We start from the raw sequence: 27,194 nt of genomic DNA on the forward strand, positions 1-27,194 counted from the left end.
TCTGGAAACTCTAAGAGATTGAACCAATCTCCATCTTTGTCTTTTCATGGTATAATTTTGTGTAAATTAGTAAGTGTAGTCCTTGTGCTAGGGACAGTAACTTGTTTCTCACTGTGTTTTGATACACACCCTTTGAGTAATGGAATTATCAGGTGCCCTTTGCATGGATTTGGTAAATAATGTTTTTCCAATCAAGCACCTCTCTTTTTAATAGTTTTTTTTCTTTTTGATGTCATGGATTCAAGTTTATGTATTTTCCTATGACTGATCACTTCTAAGCTGAGAAAACACTTTCTCTTCTAGTATGCTGAGGACATTTCACTCTCCCACCCCCATCATGTTCTTGTTTTGTGTTGTTTGTGCTGCAAATGAAACTTAGAATCTCATATACTAAGTATGAGGTCTGCCATTAAGCTATATCATATCCCTTACCTGGTTTAATTAACACAGAGTTTTGTTGTGGTTGGTTTTTGTTGTTTTTGTTTATTGTGTGTGTGTTGTTTTTATTTTATTTTGAGCACTTGCTACTAGATGAAGATCTAGATTGATCTTCACCTCCTCCTTCCCTGTTGCTGACCCTTGTGTCACCACTAGTGACTGTGAGTAATGCCTGCTTCTTTTTTCATTGATGCCTAAGGCATCTTATTATATACACTACTACCCCAGAAGACACCACTTTGACACAGTTCCTAATGCTTTGAAATAGTGTCTGTTTTGGTTTTGAAAAGTTAAAAAGATACAAGCTTGTTTTTTCTTTTTCTTTTATTATTTGGAATTTTCTTTGTTACCACCATCACCTGTTTTGTTCATTATTCTAAAAAAATTTTAGAGATTTGTGTTTTTTAAATGACCGCTGGGATTTTTATTATAATCAGAATATTCTAGTGTATCAATTTGGACAAGTATTGGCAAATTTGAAATTATTCATGCATCCAGGAGCATCTGTATTGTCTTTTTTTTTCCATAGCGAATTTACATATCTCTCTCTCTCTCTCTCTCTCTCTCTCTCTCCCTCTCCCTCCCTCCCCCCCTTTCTTTCTCTCTAAAGATTTATTTATGAGTACACGGTAGCTGTCTTCAGACACACCAGAGAAGAGGGTATCAGAACTCGTTATAGATAGTTGTAAGCCATGTGGTTGCTAGGAATCGAACTGAGGACCTCTGGAAGAGCAGTCAGTGCTCTTAACCACTGAGCCATCTCTCCAGCCCTTTTTTTTTTTTTTTTTTCTTTAAAATTAGTTTGGTTCTTTGCACATACAAGGTCTTTCCTGTTAATGTTATATAATATGTCATGGTTGGTTTGTATAGATGTTGTTAGCTCCAATCAGCTGTTTGGCTCTACTAACGAGTTTTGTAATTTGTGTTTGGTGTTTTCAATTACAGTTAAAGTTCTGGCAGGCTACCTGTTGTATTACTATATCAGTAGTATTTATAGTCCCAGAGTATATTTGGAAATGTGATGATTTTGTGCACCGTAGTTTCTTGTGTTCCTATAGTGCTGGGCATCAAACCTGGGGCTTTCTGCAGGCCAGGCAAGTGCTCACCAATGAGCTGTTCTTCCGGCAGTTAGTGCAGTTAGTGCCTGCCGTTCCTGTTAATGGATGTGTGAAGACCCAAAGCTCACTATTTAGCAGGCTGCTGTAATTGAGGCCATATAAAGAAGAAAAGAGCAAAATGCATTTCTGTTTACTGTTTTACAGAGGCTAAGGCTTCACTGTAATAATACAGTTTTATTTTATATTTTGTAGTTTAAAGGATTTGATCCAAATCAAATAAGTGTAGCCACATTACTGTTCGAGGGAGACCGTGAGAAGGTTCTTCAGCACGAAAAACAAGTGTATGACATCGCAGCAAAATTTGGGTATGGCTTATAGTTCATAACCAAGAGGAAGTGTGTTCAAGGTGTGGGGGCCTCACACAGACTGCTTGTGTTGCATTTCTAATTTGGATTGGCTATTAAATTAATCTTAGTTTATGAATAAGCCTAAAAAACTCTTCTTACTCCAAAATTTGTAGGAAGACCTAATTTTATACATACATACAATATGTGTGCTTATTATATAATGTTAGATTTATAGGACTGATGTGTCACTTTTACCTATTTTTATGTAATGTATACAGGTTATACAGTGCTAAATATTTTGCTTTTCCTAGATTTTTGCATGAATGACAATTTTGTGACCTGTTATTTGTTGTGTAAGAATGAGACAAAATTGTCAGGGTATTAGTTCATGTATAAAGTATGCTGCTAGTGTGTTTTTAAAAGGAAATTATGTTTAGTCTGTGGTATTTGATAAATTATCTATACTCCACCCCAGTCACTTACTGTTTTATGTTGGTATAAAGAAACAGAACACTTCACATCTATAATGAAGTGAATAATGATAGGGTGGTTTCTGTCTGCTTGATGGATTATGAGACTGATGGGTGAGAGCTCAGCGGGCCTGCCGTTTGTCAGGACCACGTTCCCCTCCCTTCTCAGGTGCAGAAGCCAAATCTCTCTGACCCAGCCCTTCCCATTTGTCCAGGGTTTGGGGAGACCTAACATTACACTAGCTCTGAACTCTATAAACATTTATTCTTTTCTTCCTTTCTTTTTGTCTTAAACTCACTTAAGTTGGAGATAAGTGCTTTACAATATCCCAACTTGTGTATATGTTAACTTAGCTCTTTATATCTATGATTGTTTGAAATTAGTATTAAAATAAAATACTGTCTTAGAGTGAAAAACAGTCTAATGTTAGACTTACTTTTTACTGTCTTTGGATATTGAAAATAAGTCTCTCTTTTATGATTGCTCTGTTCTGAAACAAGCAGAATTTTAATTTTCTTAAAATTCTATTTTCTTAAAAATTTCTAATAAAATATAACATTGTATTACCTTAAAATAAAATCACCCCTCTTTTCTCTAATCTTCCATGGTTGTTGTTATTGTTCTTTTCTTTTTCTTTCTTGAATTGCTAAAGTTCTAAGAATGTCTAAGTGGATTTTAAGCCTCTCTAGCTTTTGAATTGTATATATTTTCTTCTAGTTTCTAAGTTATATAGAATACAGATAAAATTACTAAAAGACTTTTTTCTCTTTAAAAAAAGAGTACTAGTTGGCCGGGCAGTGGTGGCGCACGCCTTTAATCCCAGCACTTGGGAGGCAGAGGCAGGTGGATTTCTGAGTTCGAGGCCAGCCTGGTCTACAGAGTGAGTTCCAGGACAGCCAGGGCTACACAGAGAAACCCTGTCTTGAAGGGGGGAAAAAAAGAAAAGAAAAAAAAAAAGAGTGCTAGTGAGAAAGGATATTTAAGCTAAATTTTTTTCTATACTTGTTCTAGCTTGAACCATTAGAAACTGAAGTTTTAATTTTTTTATTTATGTATTTCCTCTTGTTCTCAGCCAAAACAGCAACAAAGCAAGATCAAAACAACAACAGATCCTGGGAAGTGATGCATATGTATTAAAATATTAATTGGGGTGTCTAAAATTTCAGAAGTACTAAGATGGAAAGGGAAAAAACGTTTTGCCCTAATGTTTGAGTTGCTGGCTCTGCTGTTAGGGTTTGCTTAGCTCCACCTCACCTTTCTCCCATTTCCCAGCAACACCCACCACGGCTGTGTGAGTAAGGCTGTTCATTGCTGGCCAGAGTGACGCTGAAGATAACTAGTAGCTAGTAATGCGCCACATTCACTATGTAATGCTGAGGGCTAGTGATGTAAAATGGCTGCTCTATCTACACTTAGATTTTGTAAGACTTAGGACGATTTAAAAAACTTTTTAAATGAGTTAATGACATGCAATTTTTTTCTGCTCTGTTCTTAATTATTATTTTATTTGAGAAGTTATATTTTAACCTTTAGGTCTTTATTAGAGCCATTTATCAGTTTTACTTGAGCTACCAACTGTTTTGTTAGTAATGCCAGTTTTCTCCACAAGAATTTTCATTTACAATTTAAAAGAAAAAGTGAATCATGTGTGAGATACCAAGTTCAACCTTCTCAAGATAATGTTGGATAATTGTAGTAATCTTGCTTGCTTTCAGTAAATGGGCTTCAGTAAATGGGATGAACTTAAAGAGGAAAGGCCTGAGTGCGATGGGAGGCTCGATCTCTCTTTACTGGATCTGCTCCTCGCTTAAACTTAAGTCCTAGTCCGTCTGTCTGGTTGCCCTCGTTAAATATACAAATCCGTGTCTGAGCAATCCAGACCGTCATTAGGAAAAATACTTGGGGCTATTTCGATTTTTTTTTTTTTAAATCCTTAGAAATACATTGTCTTTTGGTTTTCTGGCTTTCCTGTTTTCAGTAGACATGAATTTTTGTCCTAGTTACTAAAGACTTGTGGATATTTTCTTGTTTGAATGCTGCTCTTCCGACTCAGAATCCACAGTCACTCCTTTTTGTGCATCAAGGAGGAGGAAGGTTCCACCACATTGCTAACATTCTTATATGTTAGTTGTGCTTGCATATTTTGTTTTTAATTAGGGCATTGTTAATCGGTCCTTTATTTTCTTTCTTTTTGTCTTGTGTTCTTATTGCTCATTATCTAAAATTGACTGTTTTTACGTGGCGTGGCGTCCTCCCATCACATAGTGTGTTTTACTTGTTAATGTGCTCAGTCGGCCTCCTTTTACCCCCACTCCAGCACTGTTGAACATGCCTCAACACCCGTGACCCTATGGACATGATAGCCAGATGCTGAAAGAACCATCCTCTGATTGTGTGTTCATGCTTGCTAGTAAACTACCTGTATTCCTTTAGGAGCTGCGTAAGCGTCACCTGCCAGCAGGCAGGACAGATGCTTTGACATTTTCCATGGGATTTAAGCCAATACCTTATCATTATTTTTACAGTGTCCTTGAGTTGTCTGATATAATTCAGCATTTGAGTGATTAGCTTGGCCAAATGGCCCTTTAACGTAGAATGGGAGTCTGGCTTTCCTCTCGAATGACCTACGCCTTCATTAAATATGTTTAAGAACCTTGTGAATTGATGTTTGACATTTGTGAGAATAACAAGTAGTTGATGGACGTTCTACTTAGAAATATAGCAATTAGAGTGTAACTATAATTTTTTTTTTTAGAATGGCTGCAAAATTGACAGTTTAGAAACACTTCATTTCTTAGTTTTGTGATTGCCTACATATTGTATCTTAATTTGGTTTGGGCTAAATTGATAGTTCTGAAACAACCACCACCACCAAACCAAAAATAAAAAAAAAGGAGGAAAGATTCCAAAAACTAAATTTGCTAGAAAAATTATGATTATAAAGTTGCTCTTTATTCTCTTTTAGGACTTATGAGTATAAGATGGATATCTAGTTACAGGTTTTTTTTTATTTATTGTTGTTATTTCTTCTGATTTTTTTAAATCGTATTTTAAATTCTTATTTATGCCTGTGTGTGCGCCCAGCGTGCATGAGCACTTGGTGCCCACTGAAGCCTTGTGTCAGTTTGTTTGGAGCTAGAGTTACAGGTGGTTCTAAGTGATTCAGTGTGGGTGTTGGCAGCCAAACTCTGGTCCCCTCCAAGGGCAGCACGCTCTCGGACCTCCTGAGCCATTTTTCCAGCCCTTCAGATTTTTAAAAAAGGCATGTTTCTATGGGTGTTTCCCCACTGGATCGCATCCAGTGAAGTAGACAGGCTTGTTCCCACCACATGCTCTTGGCTCACTGTTTCGGAGGTTCCCAGAACAGGTGTTTGACAGCATCTTCCGGGCTTCACATTCTTTCCTCTGTACTACCAGCTCCTGTGGGAACTGCTTTACTCCCTAGCTCTGTACTGTTTTTTCTCATTTAGCCCCTGAGCCTGACTTCATTTTTGGTGTCTACTTAGGCTAGGAGCTGATCTGCATCCCTCTAAGTTCTCGACACAGTTAATTTTGTGGTTCTAGAACTTTGTCTGTCTCTCTGCCTTAACCTCGCACACAACCCAGAATTAACTTTTCACTTTGAGTCATTTGACTTGAGCTGCATCTTGCTGGTTCGTTAGCATTGTGTCTATAACATGATGTTCTTCGTTTTGCCCCAGTCTTAAGTGATTTTTAAAATAGACTGCTCAGTCAGTCCTTTGCATCTTCCGTTGATTCTGGCTAGATTCTGAAGGCCGGTTCTTTCTGGATGTCCCTAATTAGTGTATAATCACCTGTAATTGTGGATTTTAAAATCCAGAGAATTCTGTTTAAGCCTAAATTCTAGCTGGAGATAGTCTTAAACTGTTTCTGTAGAATAGCTGTATATCATTATGTACTATGTCTGTCAAGTCAAACAAAACAGGAAAATAAATCAAGCCAAACAAAATTCAAGGGAAAAAAAAGAATTTAGTTATAAAATGTCAATTGAGGCTATAGAAGTGGTTTTTCTTTTAATTAACTAAAACAAAATAAACTTTAACTTTTGTCCGATAATAGAAAAAGTATAAATAAAATCTATTTTCTGAAGGTAGTAGAAAGCAGTATTCATTGACTATCTTTTAAAAAGTTTTACAATTATTTTGTTTTATTTTTTTATGTGTATGAATGTTTTGCCTACATGTATGTACATGTACCACATGCATACCTTGTGTGCGCGGAGCAGAAGAGAACATCAGAAGTAGAAGTTAGAGGAGGTTATAGAACAGCAGGCAACTAAATCCTGGTGCTCTGCACTCTTGACCACTAAGCCAGCTCTCCAAATCCTCATTCGTTGTCTTTAAAACTAAGAACTCTGGCAAACCACAAAACTAGGATGAGATTTTATGATATATAAATTAATTTTAACTAAATCACATCACACAGTTTCTCTAGATAAAACCATTTCCGATTGAGAGTTAATTTGTACATTCATAGTATTAAGACTTGAGGTGCTATTCTTCTCTACTTTTCTACATCTGCATTATAAACGTAAACGTTAGTACTTCCATGTGTTACGTCTCTGGTTTAGACAACGAGTTCCATGAACTAATATCATGTGTTTGGGAACTTGTTGCTATTTGGGAATTCCTAGTCACTAGCCACACAGTTTTACATATAAGACTATGTGAGCATCAGAGTAAAAATCCAATTATGGTTCCCTCATGTTTAGGACCAGCTGTGTTTCTAGTTTTGGAATTTTTTAGATTCTAAACCATTTTCCATTTATTTAATGAGATGTCTTGAGGATGAGCCATGTGTTTAAGCCTAGCATTGATTTGTCCACTTTATCTAAATAAACTGGAGTTAATTTTATACAGCATTTCTGGTATGCCTAGTTTTTATGCAACCCTCTGGGTAAAATACACCTTGTGCTCGTCCACTGTGGCATTCTATTAGCAGCAGAATGTTTTGATCTTTGTAGCATCTCAGATTTCAGATTTTCAGATTATGGCTACTCAACTGAAATGCTTAAAATAAGGATAAAACATCTTGTTAGTTTTGTGAAGGCTAAGTTCATCTAAATTTATTTTTTATTACTAGTACTTTCTTTGCTCTTTTTTATAAAAAGATTTATTTATTTTATATGTGTGAGTACACTGTTGCTGTCTTCAGACACACCAAAAGAGGGCATTGGGTCCCATTACAGATGGTTATGAGTCACCATGTGGTTGCTGCGAATTGAACTGGTGCTCTTAACTGCTCAGCCAATTCTCCAGCCCTCTTTGCTTTTAAAATATGTAGATATAGTTGAGATCATGAGTTCATTTAGCTTGAAGGATAAGATTTTGAAGTCAAGTGACTAAGTAGTAAAATTTTTAAGTTTTCAGATTTATTATTCAAGCTTTATTCTCTTGATAACTGATACATTCATGATTAGTAAAATTAAGATAAAATGAGTATAACATGCCAATCTGTTGAGCATTTATTTTGGGATGTTATTACCAATTTGGCTTTTTCATTTTTATTTCTTCACCTGGAAGATATTGACAGTTTGTTCCTTATTTACAGTGGTCTGGCTGCTGGAGAAGATAACGGTCAGAGGGGTTATTTGCTGACTTATGTCATTGCATATATTCGTGTAAGTTGTATCTCTTCACTGACTGATGTAATTACTTTCCTATTGCTGTGGCAAAGCACCATGACCAAGGGAGGCATCTTAGAACAGGAAACGTTTAATCTAGGGCTTACAGCTGCAGACCATTAGAGTCCATGACCATCATGGCAGGAAACATGGCAGCAGGCAGGCAGGCATGGCACTGGAGCAGTAGCTGGGAGCTCACCTCATTATCCACAAGGAGGAGACAGAGAGGGCTGACTGGGAACAGCATGGGCTTTTGAAACCTGAAAGGCCATCCCAGTGTTGCATCTTCTCCAACAAGGCCACACCTCCTAATTCTTCCCAAATAGTTCTATGAACTGGAACCAAGTCAAATATATGAGCCTGTGGGGCCCATTCTCATTCAAACCACCACATTGACTTAGGTTTTAAGAAGTAGGCTTTTTTTTTTTTTTTTTTTTTTTTTTGGCGTTTACTGATTGTTAGTTTGTTGCTTAGAATGGTTAAAATTGCCTTGTTTCCATAAGTCTTAAGCTACTGTAATTTAGTGTGTCATTTTACTTGAACCCTGGGTTTACTGCAACTTTTCAGAAGCCCATTTAAGACTTTTTGTATGTGCTTTTGAAAAATGTAGGAAATTTAATGTCTTTCTGCCTTTTAAAAAATGGAGGCAGCCTCTGGCTGAAAGCTGAGTGTGCCCATTTAACATTACTTGGGTTGGAGTGGAGGTACCCTGTGTAGCAACAGTCTTCACTTGATTTATAATCTATCTTAAAGATTTATGGGTTTTTATCTTTTCTTTAAAAACTGTTACTTGCTTCCAGGTGGTTCCAGGTTCACCAGTAGTGATGACTACAGAAGTCAGGGTCTGTGTGCTCTAACATGCAGACTTTTAATGTGTACTCTGTTTACAAGAGGCCTCATTGCTCACACTTATTTCATGTCTGTTGCAGTTACTGCTATAAAACCAGCCTTCTGAGAATCTAGTTTTTCATATGTTTATTTATTTTATTTTTTTCTGTTTTGGCTCTAACAGACTCAAGTTTTCTGACTGAAGTTTTTTTTTTATTAATTTTTTTAAAGTTTAACTTTTAGTAATTTTAATGATCTTACCTAAAAAGATATGTTGGATGCCATACTGAAAATTTGACTTTCCTAAGAGATAGATTTTCTAATTTTCTAGTTAGAAATTGTTTTGAGGAAAACATTTATAAAAAGATATGTAATTTTTTTATTGTTCTCAAAAACACAAAATGCTTTCAGTTCAGAATAGTTCAGTCCTCATTAAGATCTGCTTTCCTATTATAATGAATAGTCAGTTTCCCAGCCCAGGTTCTTCCACGATTGCACCTTCCCTGTGTTCGAAACCCTGACTAGCACAGGTGCTGATTATGAAGTGGTAAATGACTAGGGTCATCTGTGTAGACTCTCTCTATCCTAGGATTTTCCTAGAGGAAATACTTGACAATCTATAAAATGAAGTGTTTTTTCTGAATATATTGAGGGATATATGTTGATAGGTGTATTTCCCACAATACTGAATTCAGAATTCTAGAAAATTAATGCAGCTATAAATAAGCACAGCATGATGTATTTGGAATAAATATCCTATTTTTAAGGTTCTTGTTAATTTTGAGGCTAAGCCAAAAGTAAGTTTATGGGTCTTTTTCCCCAAATTTATTTTATTTTTACATTCTCCCCCTAGCATTTATTTATTTTGTGTTTGAGTATATACATGTGTATAGATACGCGTATCACAACATGTGCATGGGGGAGAGTGTTCAGGAGTCAGCTCTTATCTCCCACCTTGTGGGTTGTGGGTATCACTCTGAGGTCCTCAGGCTTGGTGACAGATGCCCGCCTCCCCTGCTGAGCTGCTTCCACAGTCCTACTTACCTTAATCTTTAAAGCCGCTTCTAGCGCACACTCCTACTGCCACAGGTTGTGATTCCCAGGCAAATGGGTGTGTACCACCGAACACACGTTTTCCATCAGTAGACTTGGAGGCGTATCTTCCTGGCACTTAGCGTGGTTAAAGTGCTTGCTTTACTATAGCCTCCCTCCCTCCCTCTTTCTCTCTTCCTTCCTTCCTAGTTAGCTAGCTAGCTAGTTAGTTAGTTAGTTTTGGTTTTTAGATTTCCGAGAGACAGGATTTCTCTGTGTAGTCCTGGCTGTTTGGCAGCTCATTCTGGGGACCAGGCTGGCCAAGAACTCAGCTCTGCCTATGTCTGCAGTTGAACGGCTGGAAGTAAAGATGTGCAGCACCACACCTGCTGCCTTTTCTAAATAAAAGTCAGTGTGAGGAAACTCCTACCTCTTGTTACTTTAACCTTGATGCTCAATTTTTGTATTGGCTATTTTAATACTTTGGCCACTACAAATCTATTCTGAAATCTTTTCTACATATGTATAAGCTTTTCCACAATAGAGACTCTATTCACTAAAGACATATTTGAGTTTCTTTTCTGTATCAGATACTTCATTTGCTGCTGAGTCTATGGAGAGCAACAGACAAGGTTCCTGTCTTCAGAGAGGTCATATCACACTTGGGAACTTTCCAGTGTTCTTATGAGACAAAGAATAGTTTAGAATAGATCAGAGATGCACTACCAATAACTTCCAGAGATTCTAGTGGTTTTACTAATTACTGCATCATTTGTAGTTTCATGATTTGTGTGTCTTTACAGGATTTGGGTTTGGAATACTATGTAATAGGAGAATCTTTTGAGACTTCTGCTCCTTGGGACAGGTAAAACCTAATAAAGGATTTATTCTGATATACTTTATAATTGATGCATGTATGTGGATATGCAGTTTATCTGTTTGTGAATAAGGAAGGTTTAAATTGTTTTATAAGAAACACTGAAAGAAGGAAGGTACTTTTGTTTAAATTAGTTATCTGAATACCATTGCTTTGAACCTTCGCCCCACCCTTCTTCTAGATTAGGTAAATTTGCTTGGAACCCAACAAACAAACATATTGAAGTTAACAGTTTGAACTAAACACAAAATGCTGCTGTGTCATTTGGCTTCACATAGGTGATTCATTGTGCTTAAATGTTCTTTAGAAGGTCTTCCTCCCCCACCTCAAATTATTAACCTTCTTAGCCTTCTTTTGTAATGTACTATTTAGCTTTGATGTATGTGTCTAGATTTAACAAGATCTTCACGTGTGTTTAAGTGATTTCTGAAAAAAATTTACTTTAAAATATTAAGCATAATTTCCATTTTCAAATTTAAACAAAATTTTGGTACTAAAACACATTGTAGAAAATGTCCTTGATAGGATGCATGGGAAGTAGTGTCTGAGTTTTCTCTCCTGGAAACACACATCTACACTCACTACACCCACACACTCACAGTGGAGGGAGGCAGGAACAAAAGCTGGGAAGTACTTTTATAAACATGGACTTTTGAATTAACCTTCAATAGGTTCTTGAGAAAATTCTCAGTATATTTTATTTTCTTTGAACATGCCTACATTTCACTTTGTTTTATAAGATGTATGAGTTCTTTTCAGGTGTTGGTGAGTACGTAGGCTGTAGCAGATCCTTTTGAACTCACTCTTTAGATATTAAATATTTAACATCTTGTTCTCCTTATACCTCGTTTCCCATTTGGAAAGCTTCCGTCTTTTCTGCACTATCTTACTCCACTGTGGTCTTTGACTTTTAGAGTACTGGTCATCAGATTCCAAGAATTGTCTTCAGACTGACCAGTTTCTAGGATCACTGTCACTCTCCCCCCAAAAGTACAGACTTTTTAAAACAAAACAAAACAAAGAAAATCAGACAGTCTATATGATTCTGTCTGTCCTTAAACCTGCCATGCAGCCCGAACAGAGAATTTGTGATCTTTTTGCTTCAGCTTCTGGTATTAGGATTACATGCATGTACCACCACACCCCTGTGTTTTTGTTTTTGCTTCTTAACAAATTTGTAAAGGTACTTTTTTCACAAGGGGACTACATCTTAAAAAAATAAAAAGAATTGTTAGCTGGTCACTATTGAGCCCTCAGGAGCAATAGTTTGGCTGGCAGGGCTATCGTTGATGACTTCAGTCTGCCATGTCTTTCCTTGTCTTAGTATGGATTGCTAGGTAGACTGCCATAAACTAGCAGGCTTACATATTTTAAACCAAGATCTTTTTTCTCCCTCACCTTGGCGTGTGATATCAGGGCGCTTTGGGTATCTGGGTTGCTGTTGGTTTATGGAAAGTCACCTTGTGGTGTGTCCTCATGTGGCTGAAAGCAAGCTTCTCATGCATCTTCCTTGCCACCTCTGTCCCCTCCCACATCACTTTCTCTCTTATGATCTGATTACCTTCTGAGGCCCAAGCCCCTGACTCCCAATACTCCGAACCATCCCGTGGTGTGAAGGGGAGGATTTCAGTCTGTGCATTTTGAGGTGGACTCAGACCTTCAGCCTTGTCAGTGAGGAAATAGATTAGTACAGTGTTACCTTTTTAGTCTTACAATTTTTTTTACTTGCCAATATATTCTCTTATCTTTTTATCCTTCTAGATGTAGAGGCCAGTCAGCTAAACAAATATGTAAATACATGAACTGATGAGGGAAAAATAAAAATGGTATAAGGAAACTTCATGTTGTATTCAACTATCTTTTCTAGGGTTATAGATCTGTGTAGAAATGTAAAGGAGAGGATAAGAAGGGAATGCAAAGAAAGGGGAGTTCAGTTCGCACCTCTTTCTACGTGCAGGTGAGTTTCCACACTTATTGACACTCATTCTGGAAAGTACTGCTTACAGACTTGACTGTTGTGTGGGTGGATATGTGTATATGAGCTGTGCACCACAGTGCGCATGTGCAAGTCGCTTCTCCTTCCACTCTGGGGTCTGGGTATTGAGCTCAAGCAGACAGGTTTGCATAGCAAGCACTTTTACCTGTGGAGCCATCCCAGTGCCCTTAAAGTAATGTTTTTAAACAGTTGCAAAATCTAGTTTTCTAGCTAAGGCGCAGCTTTGGCTTGTTTCATTTGGCATACTTCCTCAACATCTTCTACATTGTTAGAACTGTGTCTCAATCCTGAGCCACCAAGGCAAGGAGCCTTGGTCCCTGACGGAGTTTTCTGTCCTCTGAGAACCCTGGACAAAGGAATCCCTTTTTGCTCCCTGATGTGCTGTAAGCTACAGTAGAGGCATAGAACTGTAAACTCTACATGCAGTGTTTTTGTGTACATGGGCAAGAAGGGGGGGGGGTGAGGGAGAGAGAGAGTTGGGAGGGATGCTTAAACCTTTATGAAAGGAGTGAAAGATTCAAGTGATAAATAACTCCTTACTTCCCAATAGATGTTTCTTTGATAATACAAATATTCTGTATTTTTGCCGTTAAGTTTGGTAGCCACAAGCCATACTGGTTAGTGAGTGACTGAAATGTTGCTTGCCTGAAAATTAAAAAAAAATCATTTTAAGTTTTAAAAATTACTTGTGATCCGTATCTTCCATGTTGGATAATGACTGGTTAACTGATTTTTAAAAATTATTATTATTAAATAGTAGCCCCAAAGGAAGATGGTTTTGTTTTGATTTTTTTTTTCCTGAGAAGGGACCTTTTACATTTAGTTATAGTGTTAATTTTATATGTAAACACCATGTTATATGTGTCAAGACACGAGATGAACATTTGACTCTGTAGAAAGGTATTAAAGTATTTTAAGATGCCTGGCAGTGGTGGTGCACGCCTTTAATCCCAGCACTCGGGAGGCAGGGGCAGGTGGATTTCTGAGTTCAAGGCCAGCCTGGTCTATAGAGTGAGTTCCAGGACAGCCAGGGCTATACAGAGAAACCCTGTCTCGAAAAAAAAAAAAGTATTTTAAGATGGAAAATAAGTGGCAATCAGAACAGATCATGAAGAGCGACCCTTACAGAAGGATACCACCAGCTGCCATTACCCACTGTGCAGCCTCACATTGGTACTGTGGATGTGCATCTGTGCCTGTTGAGGGGAACACCTTAAGAACACACCTTCAGTATTAGGAATACAAACTACTTAGAATGTACAGGAATACAGTGACTGTAACTTGGAGGCAGTGTGTGTCTCTGTTAAATGTAGGTGACATTGGACGTCAGGAACAGATGTACTTCAGCATCAGGCATTTCCTGTGTGCGTCTGTCTCTGGCTTACAATGCTTTTAGACTTGATGGTATTGACACACATCAGCTCAGCCAGTCTTCTGTCTCTCTCAGTATAGCCTTAAGTAACTATACATGCTCAGTACTGTTGGGTACTGCAGCTGTGCCAAGCATAATTGAGGTCTCTTAAGCTACAATATTTGGTAGCTACATATACCCAGTGTACAACATTTTACCTTACAATGAAATTTTTTACATACCTCTTTCAGGATTGTCTGCATTTCTGTTTGTGATGCTTGTTTCTCTGATTTATCTTAATGTCAGCCTGGGAAGTATCCCTGAAGTTTTGTTCCATCCCAGGAATCAGGGTGATATTTTAGATGGCTTTTGAAGATTTGGTATAAGAGAATGTATTAGAAGAGCGGAGGCACTGTTCTGCTCATTAGCAAGAATTAAATCTCGTCACACTCTTTTTTTTTTTTTTTTTAATGACAGTTTTTCATTATTTAAACTTTGAGTTAGGCCAAGTTTGGCTAGATCTGTTAGGTCCATCATACTTACTATAGACTTAGTGGTGGTTTTTATATACAAAAATGTGTAATATGTTGATCCTAAATTTGTTGAAAGTTGGCTATCTTAGAGTTTCCACTGCTCTAATGAAACAAAAGAAGCTTGGGGGAGGAAAGGGTTTCTTTCAGCTTACAGCTCTAGGATGGCACTTTATCCCTGAGGGAAGTCAGGGTGGAAACTGAGGCAGGAGTGTTGCTCAGCCCTGCTTGACCTGCTTTCTCATAGCACCCAGGACCACCACCAGTCCACACCAATCAGTAGTCAAGAATAGGTATCACAGGCCAATCTTGGGCCATTTGGAGGTTTGTTCCCAAATTACTAGAGTTACATTGACATAAAACTAGCTAGCACAGTGACAATGTTCTATTAGAATTGGTTACATTTTCTATGTATTGATGTCAATGATCCTCTTATGAGTGGTGCACTCTTAACTCCTGTAAGCACACTTTACTTCCTGTAAGCACACTTTACTTCCTGTAAGCACACTTTACTTACCCCCCCTTTTTTTTTTTTAAAACTTGGTTCTTCCTGATCACAGCACCTCGTAGTTAAAATAGTTCTCCAATTTTCTTAAACTTGTAAATCTGGAACTTAAAATGTAAATGTTCAAGGGATCTTTTTTAGGAGTGTGAATTAACACTACAAGAAAAGCACAGCTGGCAAATTGACATAGCATTGTTAAACAGTTCATTTATTCTGTTCTGAGGCACCTAACATTTGGCCAAAAGACCATTACTGTTTTAGATTAGATTCTGTTTGTATTGTGTAGTAAAAGAACTTGCTCCTTCTGTTAGACTGAGTCCTTTGTGGTTTCTCCATGGCTTGCATTTGGAGATTTAATTGTGATTGTCCAAACTCCCTTTTCATGTGTCCTAATTGCATTTTGAAAGCCCACATATTTATCATATATATGATTTAAGAATCCAACATCCTTGATATCTTCTGCATGTACACACACAACATGCACATTGAGTCACAGACAGTGTTTTTTGTTGTTGTTGTTGTTTTTTGTTTTGTTTTTTTGTTTTTTTTTCGAGACAGGGTTTCTCTCTGCAGCCCTGGCTGTCCTGGAACTCACTCTGTAGACCAGGCTGGCCTCGAACTCAGAAATCCGCCTGCCTCTGCCTCCCGAGTGCTGGGATTAAAGGCGTGCGCCACCACACCCAGCTAAGAAAGAAGATTTTAATTTTAGCTCACAGTTCAGTCCTTCATGGTGAGCAAGTCAAGGCAGCAGGGCCTCCAGCAGGGAACAGGATGAATACCTGCTGCTGCTCAGCTCCAGCTCTCCACTTAGTGCAGCATCCTCTGCCCAGGGCATGGTCCTGTCTGAAGGAAGAGGGATTTTTCTGTATCGTTAACATAGTCACAGAAATCCCACAGGCATGCCCAGAGGCACACCTCCTAGATGCCTCTAGTTTCTGTCAAGTTGGCAATTAGCAGTAACCATCACATTTTCATATACCACCTCACTCATTTTTCCTTACGTGGTTACATGGTATGATTATAAAAGTGTAAAACCAGTATTTTCTACTGTTAGTGTGGTTTTAAGTTGCATAAAGCTGTTGATACTCTTTGTCTTCATATTCCTCCAATGTCTCTGTCTAGTGTAACACAGATAGTACAATTACACTATTCATGTTGTCAAGCTCTGTGCCCTTTTAAGAGCCATTAAACTGAGCGTAGAGTTGTCAGTATTCCTCCCTTGTATTCTACAAGGTGTCATGTATTCACTAGAGAGAGCTTAGGAATTTCTTCTAGCACATTTACACTATTTTCTCCCCCCGCCCCCACTCAACTTCAATGATTTACTTTTTGCTGTCTCCATTTTCTTGATCCACAAGAATCCAATCACATGACAGCACATGGTATTGCTATGAGAATATTTATGTATCTTGCAGAGGTGATAGCTTGTTTTTGTTTTATTATCAATGTAGATTTTTTTTAAAGTAATGAAAATTAAGTTCTTGGTATTTGCTTGTCTCTGTGTAGTTCATATTTCTGTTCCAGACAGTAACGAACCAATGAAAGAACAAATTCTTTGTTTCTGATGTTGCCTTATCGGTAGTAGATGTTTTGCAGTATGTCTTATGATAATATGAAATGTATCCATGTATATAGACTTGAACAATACTAGTAAGGTATTTAAAATACATAAGTTGAATGTAACAGGAAAAAGTTAGTTAGTTATATAGTCGGGATAAGGGCCCTTTAAGTCAGGGTTTAGTTACAAGTTATTTTGGCTGTGCATGTTAAAAGCAGACTATATTTTTATATGTATACTTGACTATCTTTTCAATGTTTTCAGATACACTGCTTGAAATAAGGTTCTGTCACTTGTAGATAACTTCAGTAAGCTCACTGAGAATGAATTTTTTTGTAAAATACTAAATTTTAGAAAATGTTCCCTGTAATTGTGGTTACATAAAACAGAATAAATGAGTTGAGCCATGTACTTGCAGTATTGATTAATCTCACGTTTAAATGGAAGAAAGCAAACACCTTCGTCTCCCGCTAGGTTCTTAGCGTCCTGCTCTGGCAGTCTGCAGAGGAGCAGACCGCCCTTCTCCCAGGGCGTGGGAGACTGAGGAGGAGATGGGGTTATGGCCTGGGTGGATTCCCATCTGATCTGGTCTTTGACATTTCTAGATGTTAAATCTGTTTTTACTGAACTTAAAGCCCTTTTGGGGATTTTTATCTGTTTGTCTTTTAGGGTGACACAGACTTATGATGCAGGTGCATGTATCTACTTCTATTTTGCCTTTAACTACAGGGGAATTAGTGACCCACTGACCGTGTTTGAACACACTGAGGTAATTTTGCATGTAGTTTTTATGTTGTTCTTGTACTGAAATAAATTTTAGTTCTGACTTAGGGATTTTAGTTTGCGTCACCGTTGTCACACATGGCTTGCCTGGCTACTAGCCCATTGAAGGAAAGTATGCTGAGTCCACTGACTTACCTACCAGATTGTCAGTCTGCAATTAATGTCCTGTATTTCTGAAGCCCATGTCTCTTTGGTTGTTACTTCCAGTGCATTATAGCCAATTAAATAACAACAGGAGCCTTTATGACTAGGGGTCTTTGATGTCCCTTCAGCAATCCATCCATGTGATACAATTGTATATAGATCCTTGGGATTTATTGCTAACATTTCTTAAGTGGCCTTAATTAAGCTGCTGGTTTTTATAGACCCATGTGGTGATGACTATACTTTTTGTTAGAAGCAGCATAGAATCCTCCACTAAACTGGAGGCAGCCATAGCAGGCATGTCACTTAGACACACAGGTTGCCCTAGTGTTTTAAGTTGATTATGTGCCTGCCAATGATATCTTATCCTCAAAAATTTAAGTATATTCTTTATTGATGTGTGTGCCTGTGCATGTGTGCACATGCATACAGTCCCACACAAGTGGGGGTCAGAGGATAGTTTGTGAAGAGTGTCTGTTTCTCTCTACCACATGGGTCCCAGGGAGAAAACTCAGGTTTGGTAGCAAGTGGCTTTGTGCACTGCGGGGTCTCGTCTGCCCACAGATTTGAGAATATTTGTATTTCCTTGGCCTGACTATGAAAATCCCTTGCTTAGCTAGGCATGATGGTGCATACCTGTATTTCCAAGCACTGGGGAGGTAGAGGCAGGGGAACTGCAGCAAGCTTGAGATTCAGCCTGGTTACATAGCATCATCTCAAAAAACACAAATAAACGAAGCTTCTTTCTTGAAATTGAAATTTTGTTCTCCCAGTTCTGTTACTCACTCAATTCTTCATCTCAAGGAGCTGTTTTATTTGAGGAGATTTATTAGAAATAAAAAGTTCTTGAGCAGAGGCTAGCATACTCACGATCATATGGAGAACCTCAACTCCTAAGTCCTGAAGGCTCCCACAAAGTACTTTGCTATGTTGTATTGTTCGCATGCTCCACCTGGGTGGCCTTCTACATCAGCCACTGTTAATTGGTTTATAGACATGAATACATCTGAGAAGCTCAAGGTACAGGAGATACTTATTTTGTGGCTATTAAATATTAAATCATTAAGAATAGAAAATGTAGCCAGCTGGTAATTGGCACATGCCTTTAATCTTTACCTGGAGGCAGAGGCAGGTAGATTTCTGTGAGTTGGAGGCCAGCCTTGTCTACAGAGAGTTCCAGAATATCCAGGGCTACATGGAGAAACCCTGTCTCAAAAAACAAGAACAAGACAAACAAACAAAAAGAATAGAAAATGTAGTAAAATGTATGTGTGACGGTTCATAATGAAATCCATCACTTTGTACACTAACCTAAAATTTTTTCAGTTGAAAGTTAAAAGAGAACCAGGACTTAAGTAGGGAAGAAGGGAAACAGAAAGGCTCAGGCCAGCCCATTGCCCTTCGCTGTCTGTATTCTGTTTATCTTTTGACCCATGGGCCCTCAGAAGGATGGTCAGGACCTAGCATGTTAGGAGGTTAAGCAAGGGGACAAAATAGTAGTGTGGGTTCTTTTTTTTCCTTCCCTTCTCTTCTTTTATTCCTCTTAGATATGTATATAGAACTAAAAAATAATTTATCCCATGTGTTTGAAGTAAGAGATGCTCTCCCTAAGAGTTTTTATGGTCACATAGTGGAAATAAATGGAAGAGTTCAAGCAGATTGCTTGGCACCTTTGTGGGCGTGTGGGGAGAAGTCAGTAAATGTTAGTCACTCTAAAGTAAAATCCAAGTAGCGGTAACATTTGTGTTGTTTGCATTTACAGGCAGCTGCTAGAGAGGAAATCCTTGCCAATGGAGGGAGCCTGTCACATCACCATGGAGGTATTTTTAAAGGGGAGTGGTATAGAATTTCTAATGCTCCTGCTTTTTTAAATATTTGGTTCAATAAAAACCTGGGGAATATCATTCCATGAGTAATTTGAGAGCACTTGAGATTTAGAAACATTTTCATGTCTTAGAATAACTGATTAAAGTAGGTAGGTTATGTTATAGCCAACAGAATGCCTGGGTTGATAGTCAGTCTATCTTGGTATGGAATGAGTCGGCTTTCCTAATTCTCAGGACCCTCATGTTAATAGAGAGCAGATTACCTTACCTGGGAGGTGTTTGACCATTACAGCCAAAGCTTTAAAGAAAGGAAAGAAAAAACCTTTTTAGTCTTTTTCCAGCCACTGTTGGAGTATACATGAACGTCAGTTGTACATATAGTAAAAGATATTTGTTCTTTCTACATCTCAGCACATTAATCAACAAATAATTGATCCCATATGATCAAAATAAGAGATGTTTTCTCCAAGACTACCATTATTAAAATTGTAATTTTGAGATTATCCCCAGATTCTTTGTAACAAAAACTTGTTATAGTATAGTTCTCCCTGTAATTTTATACGCTTAGGAAAAGTACAAATGTAGAGATTAAAAACAAACTTAGGTTGGTGCGTGAGGACAAATAGTCACCTACACATTAAACTTTTGACCTGTCCCTAGTACCTCTTGTTCTTTTTGGTTCCCCTCTGTTTAAGTCATTTGCATTTGCTTGCTTTGAAGTAGGGGTCCCGGAAGGCAATGATTCTCTTCTGTATGTTGCTTTATACTAAAATCAAGGACTGTTCTAGTACTCAGCCTCCACATGTGTGTGGAGAGATAATGGAAGAGTTTGGGTGGAAAGGGGTAAACTGTAGAGTGCCTGTCTACACAAACATTCTTATAGGCGGGGCTGGAGAAGATTGATGATATAGATGAGTGAGATGCAAGATAATTCTGGCACTGCTACATCAGTCTCTTCCTTAACACCATCTTCTTTTCTTAACCTTCACAAATAAGTTAAGTAGGTTTTCTAATGAACATTTGGAGTGGATAAATTAATTCTTTGCCTCCTTCCTGGGTATACTCTTTCCTTTAGAAGTTCTTTTATTCGTTTGTATTTGTGTGCACTCGCGCATGTGTGTGCATGTGTGCATGTGTGTGCATATGTGTGTGCATGTGTGCATGTGTGTGCCCATGAACTTGGAGGTCTGAGGCTGGGTGGGGGTCTTCCTTGCTAGCTCTTCTCCACTCACAGAGGCAGGCTTTCTCAGAGGTCCTGGTGAATGTTAGGATGACAAATGAAGAACGGGCACCAGACACGTCTTATGTGCAATTAAAAGCTAGGTATGCTTCTAGACCTTATACCTTCTTTAAAAATCATTAAATATGACAAAGGGAACAGAGAGTGAGGATGGCACGTTGTAGAGAAGGGGGTGATAGAAGCTTAAATTGTCATTTAGGGAATTGATTAGTAAATGACTGTTTCCTTGATTGTGGAATAGGTCCTAGAATAGGTCACTCATATTTTGTGAGAAGTTTCGCAAAGATTGAAGGAGACCAAGTGATCTGAAGCAGTGCAGAGGAGAGTCCTGGTCGCCTTCTGTGGTCAAGAGCTCTGCTTCTTTTTCTCCCATCTGAGAGGAGATAGAGGGTTCCCAGGAGCAGCTGTGTTGGAGGTTCTCAAGGAGAGACACGTGCTGCAGTTGCTTCTCAGATGCATAGAGCTGCTGTCTCAGAGGAGCCTACTTGTCCACGCACAGCTCTAAAGCACTTGCTGCAGAAAAATAGACTGTGGTGAAGAGAGACTCGAAGTTTGGATTTTACTTGTGAAAGTTATAAAAGATCATTGTATTACACAGTACCACAAGTGAGTCAATAAGCAATAGTTGGAAAAAGTATAAATTTTAACCTATTATATATTGATTTTGATTTATCAACCTTTGGTCTCAAGAATTATGGAAATACTCCCTGTGGCTTTGTTTATGATAGACACTGATCCTCAGGCCTTATAGCTGAGCTATCTATCTAGCCCTTAGTGATTTTTTTTTTTTTTGATACAAGGTATATACTTAATGCTTTTTAATCTTGTATAATGTGTTTTCCATATATAAATATTACTGGCCACCTAGGCTAGAGAATTTGAAAGATTTTTCTTCTTCTCAAGGGTGTTACACACTCAGTCCAAGAGAATAAGTATTACAACATATCAGAAACTACTGATGCGATTGTGCCCTGCTCACTGCTTTATATTAGTTTCCTCTTCACTTCGGACAGCACTGCCAAGGCAGTCACAGCATATTAAATGTCTGACTGTCAGAAGGGAAAAGAAGATGAAGGAAATAGTAATGCTTATAAACTATAAATGTTTTCTGGGATCTGTGTAATTTAATATCTTTTAATCCTCTTCAACATGCAGCCGAGTAACTTATTACAAATGGAATTCAAAATATAAGCTGTTATTGCTGGTGTAAGATTTTGAGTGTTATTCAGTGCTCTTGTCCTGATACCAAGAAGCCTAAACTATGTGAAATCATTTTAAACCTTTTTAAGATTGAAATTGACTGCCTTTGAAAAGAATATGTATTAGTTTTCCTTTAAGGTGGTAACTCTTTCTTTTCTTTCATTTGCACATTATGTAAGATAATTACTTTTTAAACAAGTACCACAGAAGGGAACCAAAAGCTTTAATTTTTTTTATTATAGATAATTTTTCTTAGTTCTTGCCCATAAATCCTTTTACTTTCTTGTTGGTTTTATACTTCCTGATTATAGGCATCTAACATTTTCAAATTCAGGCACTAAAACAGTTCAGGACAGTTTATGTTATAGTGTCTTAGTTATTTCTTCTATTCTTGTAGATAATACCATGACCAAGGCAACATACTCTGGGACTCACAGTTTCAGAGGGTTAGAGACCATGACCACTACAGCAGGGAGCATGGCAGCAGGTAGGCAGGCATAGCAGTAGCTAAGCGTTTACATCTTGAAACACAACCAGGAGACAGATGTTAGGAATAGCATAGGCCTTTGAAGCCCCACCAGTGACATGCCTCCTCCAACATGACCGTACTTCTTAATTCTTCTTCCCAAACAGTTTCACCAACCAGAGACCAAGTACTCTCACCAAGTATATGTGAGCCTATGTAGGCCATTCTTATTCAGACCATACATACAGTAAAACCACTAATACAATTTGTATATATTTTCAAGTTCTAGGTTTAGACTTTATTTGTTAGACTTCATACATTGAGAAAATTCTGTTTATTGGCTTGAAGTAGAATGTGGCAAAGTTTGATTCCATATTAAATTTAGAAGCTGCTGCATTAAGAGATTTAAAAAATTCTATCCCATTTTTAGTATGTATTTTCTGTGTGATCAGAAACAATGACTGAATGGAAACAAATTCCAAACTACATGATTTCTTGTAGTGCTTAGAAAAAGACCCTAGGCCTGCAGAGGTGCGCAGACCACTCACATAATAGTATCAAGAGAGGATATGGTCTTATAAATGCCCCAGCAGGGAGCTCATCCTGTCCCGCCCCGTCACCCACTTCCTTAGTGACAGTCTCTGCCCCACAATGCAGAACCATCCTGAAGACTCCAGAAATCAAAAGATGTCACCACTTCTGGCACCACCTTAGTTCAGATCTGTTTCCTGTGGGCACAGAGCAGTAAGTACCCTCTTAACTCATAGGACCCTTCCTCCCTTCCCTTGCTGCCTGGGAATCTTTCTTTTTCTATTTAAATTCTTTAACTCAAATTTTCTCTTCACATTCAGAAGAAAACCCAGACCCCTCACTAGGCTTTCAGTGATGCAGTGGTCCATGTCTCTGATACTCTTTTATTTTTTTTTTCTTCCTGCTGTTTCTCAAATGGAACCTCTTTCCCCTCAAGGCCCATGCTATTCCCTCATTTTCTGCTGTTCTCCTCCTAGATGTTTCCGTGGCTCCCTTTACCTGGTCATTTAGGTCTCCAGTAAAGATGTCACTTTCCTAGAAATGTTCCCTTGCTCGTGTGTGTAGTTTGAATCCTGTTCAGTGGCAGAATTATGACTTCGGTCACATTCTGTTCTCCAGTTCCCAGAACACTGAGTGTCTGCTCTACATAGTTCTTCCTAGGGAAGAGGATTATAGGAGAGCATTGTCAGGCCCATCTGCTTTAAAACAAAGTATATAAGGAACACTTAATAATATGCAGAGAAATGAATGTTATTGTAATCTGCTGATTAAGTGACTCTGCTAACACACTTTCACAGAAATACTGTAAACGGACCTTTTCATTAATATGATTCTATATTCAAGGAAGATCATAAGCTTAAGTCATTCTTGGGCTGCTGAGGTAGTTCGAGTCTTTCTTAGCAATTTATATTGAGGTCCTGTCTCAAGATGAGGATTAAAATGATGAATGGAGTATAGTTGGAAGGTGAGTACTTGCCTCACATGCAGAAGGTCCTAGGTTCATTTCTAAGCACCACATGTGTAGGGGCACACATATGGATGTGCACACGCACACACACACACACACACACACACACACACACACTGTAAGTAGGAAAGGATATAGCCTGTGACATAAAACCTGTATTTGTAGCTCCGAGTTTACTGATGAGACTGCAGGAAAGCAGGTTCTCTGACCTCAGGTGCCCTTGGCTGCAGACCAAGAGGGATGTTTCCCACCTCAGAGGCTGGCTAGTGGATGTAGCTGCAGTGCATGGAGAACATGGACAGTGCCTTGCATGGAGGCTCTGAAGCATTGTAGCATGTATCTTTAAACAGTAGGAGAATACCAGAGAGAACTCTGGTTTATTTCCTTAATCTTTTGCACCAACCACTGAAGAGTGGCTTGCAGTTTATTTAGAAAAGATGTGCACATTTAAGGAGGTCTGACACTATCATCTTTATTTATAGCTTAGAATTCTCTTTAAAAATCTTCATGAAAGAAAAATAAGTTTCACATTACTGGCAATGAAATTGGCTATAATAAAATGTCTATTTTCATACTAGCTTCTCTATTTGCAGTTAAACTTTCAAATGTCCATTGCTAATCATAATTTAAATAACATGTTTAATTGTGCTGTTAGACTTACTATTAATACTTTTGAGAGATTGCTAATTTTATATGTATAAAAGATTTTCCTCACTTGCTCCCCGAACTGACAAGTTCAGCTGGCCTCAGTAGCATGTTTCTTTACTGACCGCCAGGCACTGTCACGACACCCTCAGGACTGGGGTTGGTTGGCTGGTTTTGTTGTTGTTTCATTTTTGTTTCATCTCGTCTCGTCTCGTCTCGTCTCCTCTTTCTTTCTTTCTTTCTTTCTTTCTTTCTTTCTCTCTCTCTCTCTCTCTCTCTCTCTCTCTCTCTCTCTCTCTCTCTCTCTCTCTCTCTCTTTCTTTTGTTTTTTTTTTGTTTTTGGTTTGTTTGTTTCAGAGTAGCAGAACTGTGAGTTAGGAGAATATTGATGCAATTTCTCTTGGAGGGTTTGGCCTGTAATTGTGATTAATAACAGTCGCTTTCACTATCTGGAAACAGACAGGCTGGTTTGTCTGCCTACAATCATGCTGTGATAAATGGAGCTATTTTAACTCTGAATTTGTGTATCAGAGAAAACAGATGTAGTCTGGAACTTGAGGCTGAAGGAAACAGAGTCTGTTTAACTCAATCTCCATAGCTCTTGTCTTTGCAGCTGATTTGCTGGTCAGTTTAAACAACAAAGTTTGTGTCAGCCACATATTTAACTTGAACTTGGACTTACAATTTTAGGTCATTCATTTCTAAAATTATTCTTCAAATCCTTTGTCAATAAGTAAAATGTGCTGATTGCATTTACAGTCTTGGTTAAAATGTTGGTATCCGAGCAAATCAAAGCTGTTACTAGCGTTCTCCCCTGATAGTCAGTAGAAACTAGTAGTAGCATCAGAAACATCTGAAGTAAAAGAAGCAGAGCAGAGCCTCTGTTAGAAACCTGTAGTGTGAAACAGAAGGGAGGAAGGGAGGAAGGGAGGGAGGGAGGGAGGGAGGGAGGGAGGGAGGGAAGAAGCAGACTTCTCGGCCACTGCATGGTTCTCTGTCTAGAAAATCTCTGAGAATGTTCAAAAACAGAGTCAGCAAGAATATATACAAAAGTTTAATTTCATACAAAAATTAACAACAAATATACAAATGAAAATCTAAAATATAACAGCATTCACAGTTGCTAAAAAAATGAAGTAAATGGAACCTAAAAAAGTGCATAGGTTTCAATTCAAGAAAATATACATAGGCTTTGTAATCTAAAAGTTACAGAATAGCAATGGCAGGAACCAAGGAAGTCCTTGGAATAAATGGAAGGCCTATTCCTGTAAAATGTCAGTTCTGTACAAACTGATCTATCTTTAAAAACACATTTCCTGTTAAAACTTTAGCAGACTTTTTCGTATGGATCTGGGAAAGATTATTCTAAAATTTATGTGATAAGACAAAGGAATTAAATAACTAAAATAATTTTGAAAGAGAGACAAAAATACCTTTCTGATTTTGAGCCTTATTATGTATTGTAGTTTTGTATAAATCAAGACTACACTGTTAGATCTATGGAATAGATATGGGAACACATAACTTGGTCCACACACCTGGACTCAAGGAACATTCCAATGGAAGTGGTGCTGGAGTAGCTATACATCTGTAAGCACACATGCATGTAACTGCACATACAAAAGAACATTGAACTAAATCTGCATCCATACAGAAATTAACCCAAAATGGGTTATTATCTTAAATGTAACACATGGAGCTCTAAAACTGTTAGAAAGTAGTATAGGAGAAAATCTTCAGCCCTACAGACTGGCAGAGATCAATAGCATAATCCACAAAAGGGCAGATTGTTTAACTGGACTCAACTATAAAAAGATGAAGGTGGAACAGCCTGTGAAGGGCTAAACAAATCCTGCTACGCTGTGTTCTGGAATTCTACTCAGTAACAAAAGGGAACGAACGACAAACTATAACTACTTGGGTGCATCTCTGTGGGACTGTGCCAGTGTATGAAAACCAGTCTCAAGAGGCTTCTGCCCTTATGATTCTGCAGCAGTTTTGACAAAATAGTTGGGAAGAGATTAGTAGTTTCCAGGAGTGAGTGAGGGCTAGGAGGCAGCTGGAGACAGGTAGCACACAGCTGCTTTGGAGATAAAGCTGCTCTGCATCTTGACTGTACCAGGGTCAAAGCCATGCCCTCTGATAGTGAGCAGCTGGGTAGTGTGCCAACAATGACTTTACATCACATCAGATTAGAGAGCAAAATGCTTGTTTGACCTTTTAAGTAAATATTTTCAGTTTCTTCTTAATGGCTGGCTTTTTCTCTCAGAACATTTTTAATACATTATACTATTTTTTTTTACTAAAACAATGTAAATAGATCCAACAGTAGATAAAAACAAATTTAATTTGTAATATATCAGAACATTACAGCTTTTTATTCCTACCGTAGGTGTAGCAAACTGGGCTCACAGGGGAAATCTCTATCAAGTACACACTGCTTGCCGCCCTCCCACCTAGGCAGCTACAGAGACTCAGCCTCAGGCACAGGGCTGTGAGACACCTGTGTTGTTAGGTGCTAAACTTATGTATCCTCCAGCCCCACAGGCATTATTAGAAATGAATGGCATCCGTTTTCTTGTGCTGTTAAAGAGAACATTTCCTTCCTGGCAGTTTTTCATATAGACCCTTCCTTATAAAGTAAGGTGTTAGTGTGACGATGTCCATATTACGTTATCATATTGTTAGAGGTACATAACTGTTTATAGTCTGTTTCATATGGCTACCAAAGTTAATTTTAATAAATATTTTCACATA

The 27,194-nt window shown here is 38.1% G+C and overlaps 1 protein-coding gene across 1 annotated transcript in view; it reads left to right on the forward strand.

Annotated features, from left to right (window-relative positions):
- Positions 1-27,194, forward strand: part of Agps (alkylglycerone phosphate synthase) — a 99,174-nt gene that overhangs the window by 60,120 nt on the left and 11,860 nt on the right. The window contains exons 14-19 of the mRNA NM_172666.3: positions 1,749-1,861; positions 7,886-7,955; positions 10,622-10,683; positions 12,563-12,652; positions 17,305-17,404; positions 19,325-19,382. Of these exons, the coding sequence (NP_766254.2) occupies positions 1,749-1,861; positions 7,886-7,955; positions 10,622-10,683; positions 12,563-12,652; positions 17,305-17,404; positions 19,325-19,382 (493 nt within the window). The remainder of the gene's footprint in view (positions 1-1,748; positions 1,862-7,885; positions 7,956-10,621; positions 10,684-12,562; positions 12,653-17,304; positions 17,405-19,324; positions 19,383-27,194) is intronic.

This window comes from Mus musculus, chromosome 2, assembly GCF_000001635.26.
Source record: "Mus musculus strain C57BL/6J chromosome 2, GRCm38.p6 C57BL/6J".
Taxonomy (NCBI): Eukaryota; Metazoa; Chordata; class Mammalia; order Rodentia; family Muridae; genus Mus; species Mus musculus.